At 33.2% G+C, this 11,717-nt stretch overlaps 3 protein-coding genes across 4 annotated transcripts; 2 read left to right on the top strand and 1 right to left on the bottom strand.

Moving 5' to 3' along the window:
- Window positions 1–3,238: 3,238 nt before the first annotated feature.
- LOC130499157 (non-specific lipid transfer protein GPI-anchored 24-like) lies at window positions 3,239–4,251 on the top strand. The gene is made up of 3 exons (XM_056993108.1): window positions 3,239–3,680; window positions 3,790–3,831; window positions 4,000–4,251. The coding sequence occupies exons 1-3, from the start codon at window positions 3,344–3,346 to the stop codon at window positions 4,083–4,085; spliced, it is 465 nt and encodes a 154-aa protein (XP_056849088.1). The 5' UTR covers window positions 3,239–3,343; the 3' UTR covers window positions 4,086–4,251.
- Window positions 4,252–4,862: 611 nt separating this feature from the next.
- Window positions 4,863–9,719, top strand: LOC108843506 (protein FLX-like 2). The gene is made up of 8 exons (XM_056996675.1): window positions 4,863–5,040; window positions 5,114–5,293; window positions 5,391–5,614; window positions 5,705–6,071; window positions 8,216–8,732; window positions 8,797–8,942; window positions 9,028–9,098; window positions 9,234–9,719. The coding sequence occupies exons 5-8, from the start codon at window positions 8,221–8,223 to the stop codon at window positions 9,447–9,449; spliced, it is 945 nt and encodes a 314-aa protein (XP_056852655.1). The 5' UTR covers window positions 4,863–5,040; window positions 5,114–5,293; window positions 5,391–5,614; window positions 5,705–6,071; window positions 8,216–8,220; the 3' UTR covers window positions 9,450–9,719.
- Window positions 9,720–9,900: 181 nt separating this feature from the next.
- LOC108843505 (F-box/kelch-repeat protein At4g38940) lies at window positions 9,901–11,463 on the bottom strand. Of its 2 annotated transcripts, none has more exons than XM_018616718.2 (2): window positions 11,303–11,463; window positions 9,901–11,224 (listed from the first exon to the last, which is right to left on the bottom strand). In XM_018616718.2, the coding sequence occupies exon 2, from the start codon at window positions 11,145–11,147 to the stop codon at window positions 10,164–10,166; it is 984 nt and encodes a 327-aa protein (XP_018472220.1). In that variant the 5' UTR covers window positions 11,148–11,224; window positions 11,303–11,463; the 3' UTR covers window positions 9,901–10,163. The 2 variants fall into 2 exon arrangements, with proteins under 2 accessions (XP_018472220.1, XP_018472219.1); XM_018616717.2 differs by having other exon boundaries at window positions 11,307–11,463.
- Window positions 11,464–11,717: the final 254 nt, after the last annotated feature.

Genomic DNA, 11,717 nt, shown 5'->3' with positions numbered 1-11,717 from the left:
GCAACTGAAAAATTATGTTGTCCACGAAGATATACCTCTAATCAGAAGTTTGGTCATAAGCCCAACTAATCGTCATGATTCATTTTGCTAGAATTTTACAAAAAAAAATGGAATATACAAAATTAAATATGGATATTGGGTTGCACGCAATCTTTTGGAAAATTATGAAGATAATGAGATTCTGGCATCTAGTATTCCAAGCCTTTGCTTGGAAAATGCACCTTAGAAGTTATGTCATCTTATTTGATAAACTGATAACAAGACATATGGAAGTTAGAAGGAACTTGATATGTCACAATATGTGATGCAAGAATTATTGTCCAAGATGTGGATAACGAGAAGAAATTGTTACACATGCTATTTTTGAATGTCCACCATCTTTGTAGACATGTTATTTATCAGCAACTTCGTATAGTTTTAACACCTTTTCACTATCGAGCATTTATGCCAATATGAATTAATTATTGTGGAGGAAGAGCAACATCGAAGATCTAGTTTGGATAGAGATTTTTATCCCTGGATAATATGATATAGTTGTAAGATTCAAAACGATGAACTATTTATGGGAATAACAAGGATCCTTTGAAACTTGTTAGATATGCTGAAAGCGAATGTCAGACATGGTTTGATGCAAATGGATTTGCTGATTCTTTAGGTAGGTCTACTCGGTCTTTTCATAGAGAATTGTTTTGGAAAAATTGTCAAAACAGAAAAAAAATTCAGTATGGTTGTCCCTATAGTATAAAACCATAATTTAGCTGTCCTTTTAATATAATTTTTTTCATAATCCCAAAAATAATCCTTGATTAATCTAATTAAACACATTAAATTAATAGTTTTTTTTTTTAAATTAACTAAAACGTTTTAAAAAGGGAAAATGAAAATAAAACTTTTAAAAAAGTTTTTAATAAAAATAAAATTCTTAAACTTTATAAAATAAAAATAATTCACAATTTTTTTTAAAAAAACGTTAAATAAAATTTATAAAATACATTTTACAATTTTTTTTTATAAAAAGTTTAAAACATTTTTGATAAAACTTAAATAAAATAAAATTTTTAAAATTTATAAAAATAAAAATAAAACTTTACAAAAAGTTTTAATAAAAACTTTTAAAAAATTATACAAAATATTTACAAAGTTTTATTTTTATAAAAAGTTTAAAACACTTGTAAACTTTTTAATTTCATCAAACTTTTTAACAAAATAAAAAAAATTAATTTTTTTTTAATAAAAGTTTAATAAAGGTAAACTTTGTAAACTTTATAAAATAAAAATAAAACTTTACAAAAAGTTTTTGGTAAAAAACTTTAAATAAACTTTATAAAAACATTTACAAAGTCTTTTTTATAAAAAAAAAACTTAAAACGTTTGTAAATTTTTAGTTTTATTAAACTTTATAAAAAATAGAACAAAAGTTTGTGAAAATCACAAGACAAACTATGGAGATATCATAGATTGATGAAGAAAAAAATGCAAAATCATTTTTAACAAGTAAAATCGACCATAACACGTTTTAGGAACTTAGAATTTTTTAGGAGATTTTTAGAATATTTTCTTAACTGAAATTTCATTAATTTTCGCTAAAAATCAGATATTCTTATCTGTATAAGGCGTCTTCTAAAAGTTTAGAAGAATGATAAAAATCCTGAATACACTTTCTATTTTGAATAGACGTAAGAGTACATTGTAGAAAACATATTCTCCGAAATTTAGAATATTTTATAAAAACATAAGATGCATTCGGAAGAAAAGTGGATACATTTACAATTAGTAGAATGCACATTTTTTTTATTTAGAAATTTAGTAAATAGTAGAATTGACGTTCTAAAAGAAGTAGATGAACGTGTTTATTTTATAAATCGTTTTCTACTATACAATTTTTCTTAGAAGACGCATTCTAGTTTTAGTAGAACGTATTTTAAAATTTTTATTTATCAAAAATTTTTGAACAAAACAAAATTACAAGCTTGTATATATTGGTGTTTTATTAATTTTTTATATTTTTAATAATTATTTTTATTCACAAAATTATTTATTTTATTATTTTTCAGAAATTCAAATGGTAAAAATAAAAAAAATGGACAAAAATGGTTTTATACCAAAGGGACAACAATCTAATTTTTTTGTTTTCTTTTGATATTTTTCCAATTTTTTCGTTAGTTGTTTTATTCCGTTTTCTTATCCTCAAATTTGAATAATAGAATAGTAGTTTGTTGCGAGAAAAAACATACGTCAAAATTTAGTAGCATATATGATTTTAAAATTGACTAGTAAAAAATAAATCAGTAGAAAAATAACTTTAAAATCACAAACTGATATCTGTTTTATAATAAAAAGATTTTAGGACAACACTTAGTTTAAAATTTAAAACTGTAATCGTGCGTTCCACAACTGTTGACCTGAATTTTCATTTAAATGTGATATACTAATTAACAGGAGGAATATTATTCGAACTTCGAAGTATTGTCTACCTATGACCATTCCTTGGAATTAGAGTTGTTACAGTTGTAGCCAGTAATAAGTATATTTAAGTTTTAGATTAAATATGTTTTGGTCTAATTAAAGTTGCTAAAACAATTACTCTTTCCGTTCCCAAAAGTAAGATTTTCTAAATTTTATTTATGTTCTACAAAAATAGAATTTTTTATATTTTTAAAGTATTTTTGTATATTTTTATGAAACATTAATTGTGAATATTTGAATTGATTAAATTTGATTGGTAGATAATTATTGGAAAGTGTATAGATAAATAAATAGTAAACTAAGATGTAAATATTTGTTAGATTCTTAGTAAATATGAAAACTCTAGAAAAACTTACTTTTGGAAATGGAACGAGTATTTTTTGGGAGAAAATTGTAGATAATAATAGCATTTACAGTCCTAAACCAAAACACGGCAACTGATTTATTTTCTTGGCTCTCTATATCTCTCATGGTTCAGAGGGAAAATAGTTGATTAATGAGACTAGTGACTACTTCTGATGCCAACGTGATTCTTGCTGGACATTTTTTTTTATTTTTGTGAGAAATGCATTTAAGTATTTACATTTGTGTTTGTCAACATTTATAAACTGATTGTGAAAAGATTAAATAAAAGCTGTAGAAAATCACATACACCAACACCACATAGTTGTTAAAAAAAAAATAAACACACACATATATATATATATATATATATATTCATATTCTACAAAGTTCTATTAATTTTCTATAAATACGAAGGGGACACCGAAGGATAGGCCAAAAGTGATTGAAAACATCCTATACTGTCAAAATCCCTTTTTTTGTGAAACAAAAAACTATCCAAACCATTATCACATTATATCCCCTGGCATTAATAATGTCCCAAACAACAACGACCACGACTCTTGTCCTCCTATCTGTATTGCTAATTGCAGCGACAGTAGTAAATGGGCAAGAAGCGATGGCCCCTCCTCCAAACGCTGGTATGTTTTGTGAGGCTAACTTAGGTTTATGTGCAGCGGCACTTAAAATAGGAGCAAAACCATCAGATGAATGCTGCACAAGCCTAAACAAAGCAGTGAAGACGCAGTTGAAGTGCCTCTGCGCTATCCTCACAAACCCGCAGGTATTGGCCGGCTTCAATCTCACCGTGGAAAATGCTTTTCACATTCCTCAGAGTTGTGGCATCGATGCTGGACCTTCTATGTGTTCTGGTAACTTTTATATTAACAAAGTTATTTTATATACTTTTGAAATTTTAGAAACATTAATTACAAGTATGTTATATGGAATATTTGATATTTATCCTCTTTTTTCTTATAGCCGCTAAAGCTCCGTTGCCGAATGGGGTTCCACCGGTGTCAGGTGAAAACAATTGCTTTTTCCTCTTGGACTACAACAAATTCGTTAATGAGAAATAATGTAGAGCACTTTAGGGGAACGTTAGCCAAAGTTTTGCTCAAATAAAATTGGATTAGATCGAAGCTTTTCTTTATCATTTTATTGTTAGTAAAATGAGATTTAATTTTGTAGGACCGCCTAAGAATGCTGCAACCAATCTCGCGGGAACTGGATTGGTCGGGATCGCCTTAATGACGATCTCTTTGATGTTTTATTGATAATGAATCTTTTATCTGATTGTTTTATATCCATGTAAGAACTTGGTATGATTTGACAGTTAAAACTTTGATGTAATTTTTTTATCCTTCGGATTATGAAATTGTGTTCCGGGATCGATATTGTTGTTGTCGTCAAAAATTTGATGTATTTTGTTTCCAATTCATTTTTAAAATATGTTTATTAGCCTACATATTTATTTAATTTTTTGGATGTTAACCTTGTTCGAATAAATAAAATAGAAACCCCAATAAATCAACGTAATTATTAATACGAACAAGAAATAAGTTTTCGCCTACGTTACATTCTCATAAGATATATATACATAATATATATATATATATAAGATATATATATATATATATATACAATTTAAACTGTTGCAGTTGGAGATCATCTGTTGTATCATTTATAGCGGGCGAATCTGCTTCAGCTGAAGGAAGATTGATTTTTGACAACAATATTCAGGTTCAGAACGCTTACGAATCTCAACTGATTCTTCACTCATTTCAACAAGATGATGATCATCAGATGAGATTTTGTCATTCTTGCTCATCAATTTCTTTAACTATATCGGTAAAAGAGGACACTTTCTTTGTTGTGGCAACCACCACAGATGCTGGAAAGTCGTCGCTCACATTAGACCATCTGCAACGGGAATCCTTCCCAAATCCTTAGAATGATTAATGAATATAATAATAATATTTTGGCTTAATTAATGAATGATCAATCTTTGGAGAAAGATTTTAAGGACTCAATCCTTAATACACGTGTCTCTCTCTCTCTCTCTCTCGCACCATCATCTCCCACCATGGCTCCTCTATCATCTTCCTTTAATTTTTTTAATAGAATCTGAAAGTTTTGGTTGGTTAATCTCTATTCAAAGAATCTATTCACTTTAGTGTTCTTGATCCTTCAGTTCTTAGATGAAGAGAAGTTCAAAGAATCTGTTCACAAGTAAGTTCTTTAATCTGAGGCTAGATTTGTCTGAACGGTTTTGTAATTTTTGGTTTGATGTGTGTGTGTGAAGGCTAGAGCAGGAATCTGGGTTCTACTTTAACATAAAGTACTTTGAAGAGAAAGCTCTCGCTGGTGAATGGGACGAAGTGAAGAAGTATCTCTCAGGTTTCACTAAGGTTGATGATAATCGTTACTCTATAAAGATTTTCTTTGAGATCAGGAATAAAAAGTATCTCGAAGCTCTAGATCGGTAAAATGATTTTTTTTTATTAGTTCTTGCTTGAAAGTGAATAGGCTCGTGTGGTTCTTTGTATTGATGATGATGATTACATTTGTGTTTGTTTCAGGAATGATAGAACAAAAGCTGTTGAGATATTAGCTAAAGACTTGAAAGTCTTTGCTACGTTTAACGAGGAGCTTTACAAGGAGATCACTCAGCTTCTGACTCTTAAGAATTTCAAGTGATTTTTGTTTGGTATTAATGAACACATTGCCTGCTGAGAGAGAGACTTCTTATCAAGGAGAGAAACAGAACAATAGATGTGGCAAGAGGAAATATTTCGACAAGAAGGTGAGACCGTGAGAGAGAGAGAGAGACACACAAAGTTAGTTTGCTTGCATTATGTTCCATACACTGATTCATGTCCGTAACATGTCTTAGGTGAAAAGCTCGACGAGAAGCTGCCGTATGTTCATGTTAGAGCTCGACGTGGTCAAGCAACATATAGTCATAGCTTAGCAGAACGAGTAACTTTTGCATCTTTCATATTACCTCTTCATTAGTGACAATATTGTATAGTTTTCATGATTTAGTTAAGTGTCTTTAATGAAGAAAAGTGGTTTCTGGTGTGATAAAATGGCCAGTTAGGTAATTATGTAATGCCTCTGTATAGCTCCATCGCCGAATGCTCGGAGGAGAATATTCAGAACTTGGGTTTTGGAGACTGAAAAGACAGATGAAGAAAGCAATGGAGTACATGAAGTTAGGGGATTCCGAGCTCAATATCAGCGAGATTACTATGGGCACTGTAAGAATAAGATTCATCTCCTTCTCTATTGCTATCTGATTAGTGAGTTGGTGTTGTGTAGCTTAATCGATTGAAAGTGATTTTTGTTATGGCCCCTAAGAAATATGAGTGTTTATCTTATCTTATGCATTGGTTTATGAGTGAGTGATTTTGAAAGTGATTTTAGCTTAATCGATTGAAAGTCTCAACCTTTTTTCAAAACTACAAGAGTAAACAAATAGCACTTCTACTCTTTGTTTTGATAATACTAAGGACTCCCCTAATCAAGAACACCATTGCACACACTTTTTAACTAGAGTCCTTAACTATTCAAAAAAAAAAAAACTTTAATAATCTTAAGGACTTCCCTAACCAAGGCTTTGATTAGTAGAACATTAGCATTAGCATTATGCTCCACATTATCCAATCAACATTTGTTAGAAAAACATTTAGAAAAGCATTTACTAAATGCTAATGCTCTCCAAATGCTCTCTAGCAAATGTTCTTATATGAAGTTTTTGGAAGAGCATTTGCATTTACAATTTATAAATTTAATAAATAAATATAATTAGTTCATTTATTTTATTTAATAATATAATAAAATTATTTTTATATCCAGAAAATGAAATTTTGATTTATAAAATAAATTTACAGTATAAATATTTTCTTAAATAGTATTTCACATTTAAAATTGAATTTAATTATATAAATTATATTATATTTTAAATGCAAAATATTATTTTTTTAAAATAGATATTTTAATTGTAATTTTTATTTTTAAAATAAAATTTTCGATATAAACATAATTTTGAAATTATTAAATAAAATAAATTAATTATATCTATTTTATATATTAATATATAAAATAAAAAGATATATATAATGATAATTTACTTATTTTGTTTAATAATATTCAAATTATTTATATCCAAAAATAAATTTATATTTTGTTAAATAATATTCAAAATTATTTTATATCCAAAAATAAATTTGTATTTTTTAAAAATATATATTTTTAAAAAATAATAATATTTCACATTTTTTTTAATTTTTGTTATTAATTGAGCTTCATTATTTTTAATAACAAATATGTTATTAATATATATATATATATATATTATAATTTAATATATATAATTTTTAAATAAATATATTATATACTAACTTTTATAAAAATTAAAATTGTATACTGCTACTACTTTACTGATCATCTTATTAAAAGTTTTAATAAGAGCATACAGCTTCTGCAGCATACTGTTTCTACGGCATACTGCTACTGCTTTTTCATCAGCTGTAGCAATCGAGGCCCAAGTCCACCATTATAGATGCTTTTAATGTGACTTAACTTTTCTTTTTACTGAGCAGTTTCCAAATCATAAACAAAACGTAGAAAAAAAAGAATATAAAAAATCTTGGATAAACAAAATCACATTAGTCTTCACCATCAGGACAGTAGAAACATAGAATGAACCAAGCAATCCCAATGGAAGAAGAAGAAGAAAAAACGATCAGAGTCTGAGAGAACGGAAAAGAGACTCGGTATTTGTTTCTGGATCGGGTATAACGTTAAGGGAAATATGCCTCTATAACCATAAAAAAAAAAACTCAAACCTATTATCTAACCAAAAACACTCTCTCTCTCTCTCCCCTTATTTCTCTTTCTATCTCTCTAACTTTTCACTAAAATCTAATTACCACTTTTTTTGGTTATTTGGAAATAAGCCCTAACGTTAATTAATCCAGACCTTTTAGATTTGTTCCCGGGTCGGGTAAGACCCACTCGATACTAGACGGGTGAACACTAGCATATACGGGCCGGGGCTGTTGCCCGATTGGATAATACAAAACCATACCCAAAAAACCGTTACGAGAACACAATTTTTTTCCGGTTCACCCCTGAAAAAGCTGCACGTCGGTTTAAAAACTCTTCGCCGCCGCCGATTGCTACTCTTCCTCTCTCTCTCAATCTCGCTCATACTGTCGATCAAAATCATCCAGTAAGCTCCTCTTTTACCATAACTGCTTCTAAGGGACCCGACCCGTCCGTCGATCTCTTTTCTGATCCAACCAACCTAGATTATTCATGATTCAATCGGAGTTAGTCGGAATCTAATTCTTGATTTTAGCCCTAATTTCATTATTTGTTTCTCTATTGTTTTTCTCAGTTTTGATGGAAAGCAACGGAAGAGTTCCTCCACCGCGTCGTCCTACCCTCCCTCACCACCCGAATACTTTCGGCACCTTTCCCACGCTTCCTCCACCTCAACTCATGGAGCACAAACTCGCGTCCCAGCACGGCGAAATGCAGAGGCTAGCCATAGAGAACCAGAGGCTCGCCGCCACGCACGGTAACCTTAGACAAGAGCTTGCAGCCTCGCAGCACGAGCTGCAGATGCTGCACTCTCAGATCGGGTCCATGAAGTCCGACGGTGAGCAGCGGATGAGCGGCCTCGCCGACAGAGTCGCGAAGATGGAGTCGGAGCTTCGCAAGTCCGAGGCTTTGAAGATGGAGCTGCAAGAGGCACGCGGAGAGGCGCGGAGCCTGGTCGTGGCGAGGGAGGAGCTCATGTCTAAAGTTCATCATTTGACTCAGGAGATCCAGAGGTCTCGCTCCGATGTGCAGCAAGTACCTGCGCTCATGTCGGAGCTTGATGGTTTAAGACAGGAGTACCAACAGTGCAGGTAGGGAAGTTTCTTTTTTTTTAGTTATGTAAGTTTTTGACTTTTTTGGTATCTGATTCTGTAGGGCAACGTATGACTATGAGAAGAAGTTTTACAACGACCATATCGAGTCGCTTCAGGCGATGGAGAAGAACTACATGTCTATGGCTATGGAAGTACAAAAGCTTCAAGCTCAGTTAATGAACACTGCAAATTCAGACAGGAGCGCCGGTATTAAATTGTTCTATTATTAGCTTTCATTCCTCCATATTTTTTTTTAGTAATTTAAGAGTTTGTATTTGTCAATCAAATGAAGGTGTCCCTTATAACACTGCTGAAAATGACCCTTCTCAGAGTGGAGTTGGTTACTATGGTGATGCTTACCAGGTTCGTGAGTTTCGCTCTTTGCAAGCCTAGTACTGTAGCATATAAGTAGAAGGATGAGGTCTAGATGTGGTTAAAACTTTACTCTCTGCTTGGAAAAAGATCTTGAGCTTTAAATGTTTATGTTACTTTTTGCAGGGATACATCCCTCCTCCACCAGCTGTTGGTACTGCAACTGCACCAAATTCAGTTGTTGGCACAGCTCAATATCCTTATCAAGGAGGATACTTCCCTTCAGGACCCGGTTACTACTTCCCAAGAGGCCCTCCTCCTCCTCCTGGTTCATATAACCCGCCTCATGGATCATCCAACAATACGCCTTACGGCGCTGCTGCAACTACTGGTCCACGCTGAAATCCTAGTCGAATATGAGGCTGAGTACATATAGTAATAACTCGGCATCCTCGTATGTTGTTCAACTGTGGGGTTGTTGCTGGTTTTTGATTATCTCTGTGTATGGTCAAGAGATGCGGGTACAGTGGTTACCTTTTAGTGTTACTGTTTATCTGAATTTTTTGAGAGTTATTTTAACTTGAATTTATAAGGAGAGACTGTTTTGGACAAGTTTTGCCACTTTAGCTTGATGGGGGAAGAAACAACAAAGAAGATAACATTTTTAACGCAGTCGAAAGGATAATTGATGGATTGAAAAATTATATTTTGGTAGATGACTACTCTCTCCCTTTCGTTTTAATTGATGTCTGAAGATCTTATTTTTGTTTCTGTTTATTTGATAAATTTAAATTAGTGTGAAATTTTAATGTTGTTTGGTGTTTTTGTCATTGTGTTAAAACATCACTGAACAAAGAAGATGAAACGCCGCCTTGATTAGAGGTTTTCAGTCTACATCCTTATAAACTAATAAAGCAAGAATTGTAATTCCACACACTGTATTATTGCAAAATTCAAAGCAGTAATTTATTTTACAAGAAATTCCACACACTGTATTATTGAAGATTCAAAGCAGGAAAGGTTGAGAAATACAGGAAAATACAAAATAGAACAACACAAACAGCAGCAGCAACTTCAAACCACAACGGGGATAAATGGAGGGAGAGGGTTACTCAATCAAACCGCAACAGCAAGAGCTTTGGTAATGTGAAAATTACCACCCGCAGTCAAACGGAGATCATATGACTGATCAACATGACCCCAAATCAGACCTCCATCGGGTCTTTCCAGCGAAATCTCTGCACAGCAAATCTCCCTCGTTATCCCCGAAAATTTTCCTTTAGGAAACAACAAAACCAGTTTCCCACCATAGCTAACAGTCTGCGACCAACCAACCCGTCTCGTTTCAGCCAACAATTTATCCACGCCTTTCACCACTCCCCAACACCTCTGCTTTGGGTCAAACCATCTTAACTTGTTCTTCCAATAATCGCGATAGTACAAAACATCATCAAAGACACACGCGTTCTCCCACTCCTTGGAACTCAGTACCTCTTCCGTTTCCCATTTGTTTTCCTTTGGCTCATAAACAAAGCTCTTGTTAATATCCCTCATGTAAATCTTACCACCCATGGCCACCACACAACCATACATCCCCATCTCTGGCTTCTTCATCTCAGGCTCCCACGTCTGTGTTTCGGTATCGAACACCACCACCACCTTTGAATCAACACCGCAACGATTCCCAACGACGTAAATTCTCCCGTCAATGAATTCAGCAGCTGTGTCAGACATGGGGAAAGGCATGCTCGGGAGTGTTTGCCGAGTGTTGGATATAAAGTCGATACTGAAAGCACTCGATGTCATCATAGTTGATCCCACCAAACACGTAAATCCTCCAACCAACCGCGACAAAGCTTCCACCGCGAGGCATAGAGGGAATGCGAGGGAAAAGAACCAAGCGTAGGCCATTGCGGTTGGCTTTCGGTAGAATAGTATACAAACGCTCATCACCGTTGTCCCTGTTGTAGAGAACAACAGTGAGATAGTGATCAGCGCAATCCAAGGTAGACCTTTTCTTGTACAACCTAGGCGATTTAATGAGTGACCGGAAGCGCTTTGAAAGGAGGGAGACTCTTTTATAGTCACGCCTAGGTACATGTGCTGCTACGATTTCAACGAGGAGGTCATCGGTTAGTGACTCGATCGGAGACGAATCGGAGTGCTGCTTCTTTGCCCTAACCATTGGAATACATACTCAGCACAAAACCCAAAATATGGGCTCAAATCAACAATCACAGTGAGATTGATACGACTTACAAAATGTTGGAGTTTTCCATTTTCTTCTTCTCGTCGACCCCTCCTTAATCCTCTGCCTTCGACGACGGCGATTGCTTCTTTTTCTTTTCTTTTCTTTCTTTTTACACATCGGCCAAAACAATTGCTAAAGTCGTTTTCTTCGGCTCTAGAGTGGAACCCGTACTCAAAACATGATGAATTAAAAACTATATACAGTATATGCTGCTTTATTAGGGGTGAGCGTTCGGATATCCGTTCAAGCTTGGGTCGGGTATTTCAGATTTTCGAGTATTTCAGTATAGAAGTATAATACATGTTCGGGTATTTTTGAACTTCGAGTTCGGGTATTTTTAGTTCGGGTTCGGTTATTTCGGTCGGGTTCAGATATTTAGATTTTGAAAAAAAAATTTATTTTTAAGGTTCTTGTATTTA

Source organism: Raphanus sativus, chromosome 2, assembly GCF_000801105.2.
Source record: "Raphanus sativus cultivar WK10039 chromosome 2, ASM80110v3, whole genome shotgun sequence".
Classification (NCBI taxonomy): Eukaryota; Viridiplantae; Streptophyta; class Magnoliopsida; order Brassicales; family Brassicaceae; genus Raphanus; species Raphanus sativus.
Note: the sequence above shows the minus strand (reverse complement) of the source record. Positions and strands in the feature narration are given on the sequence as shown.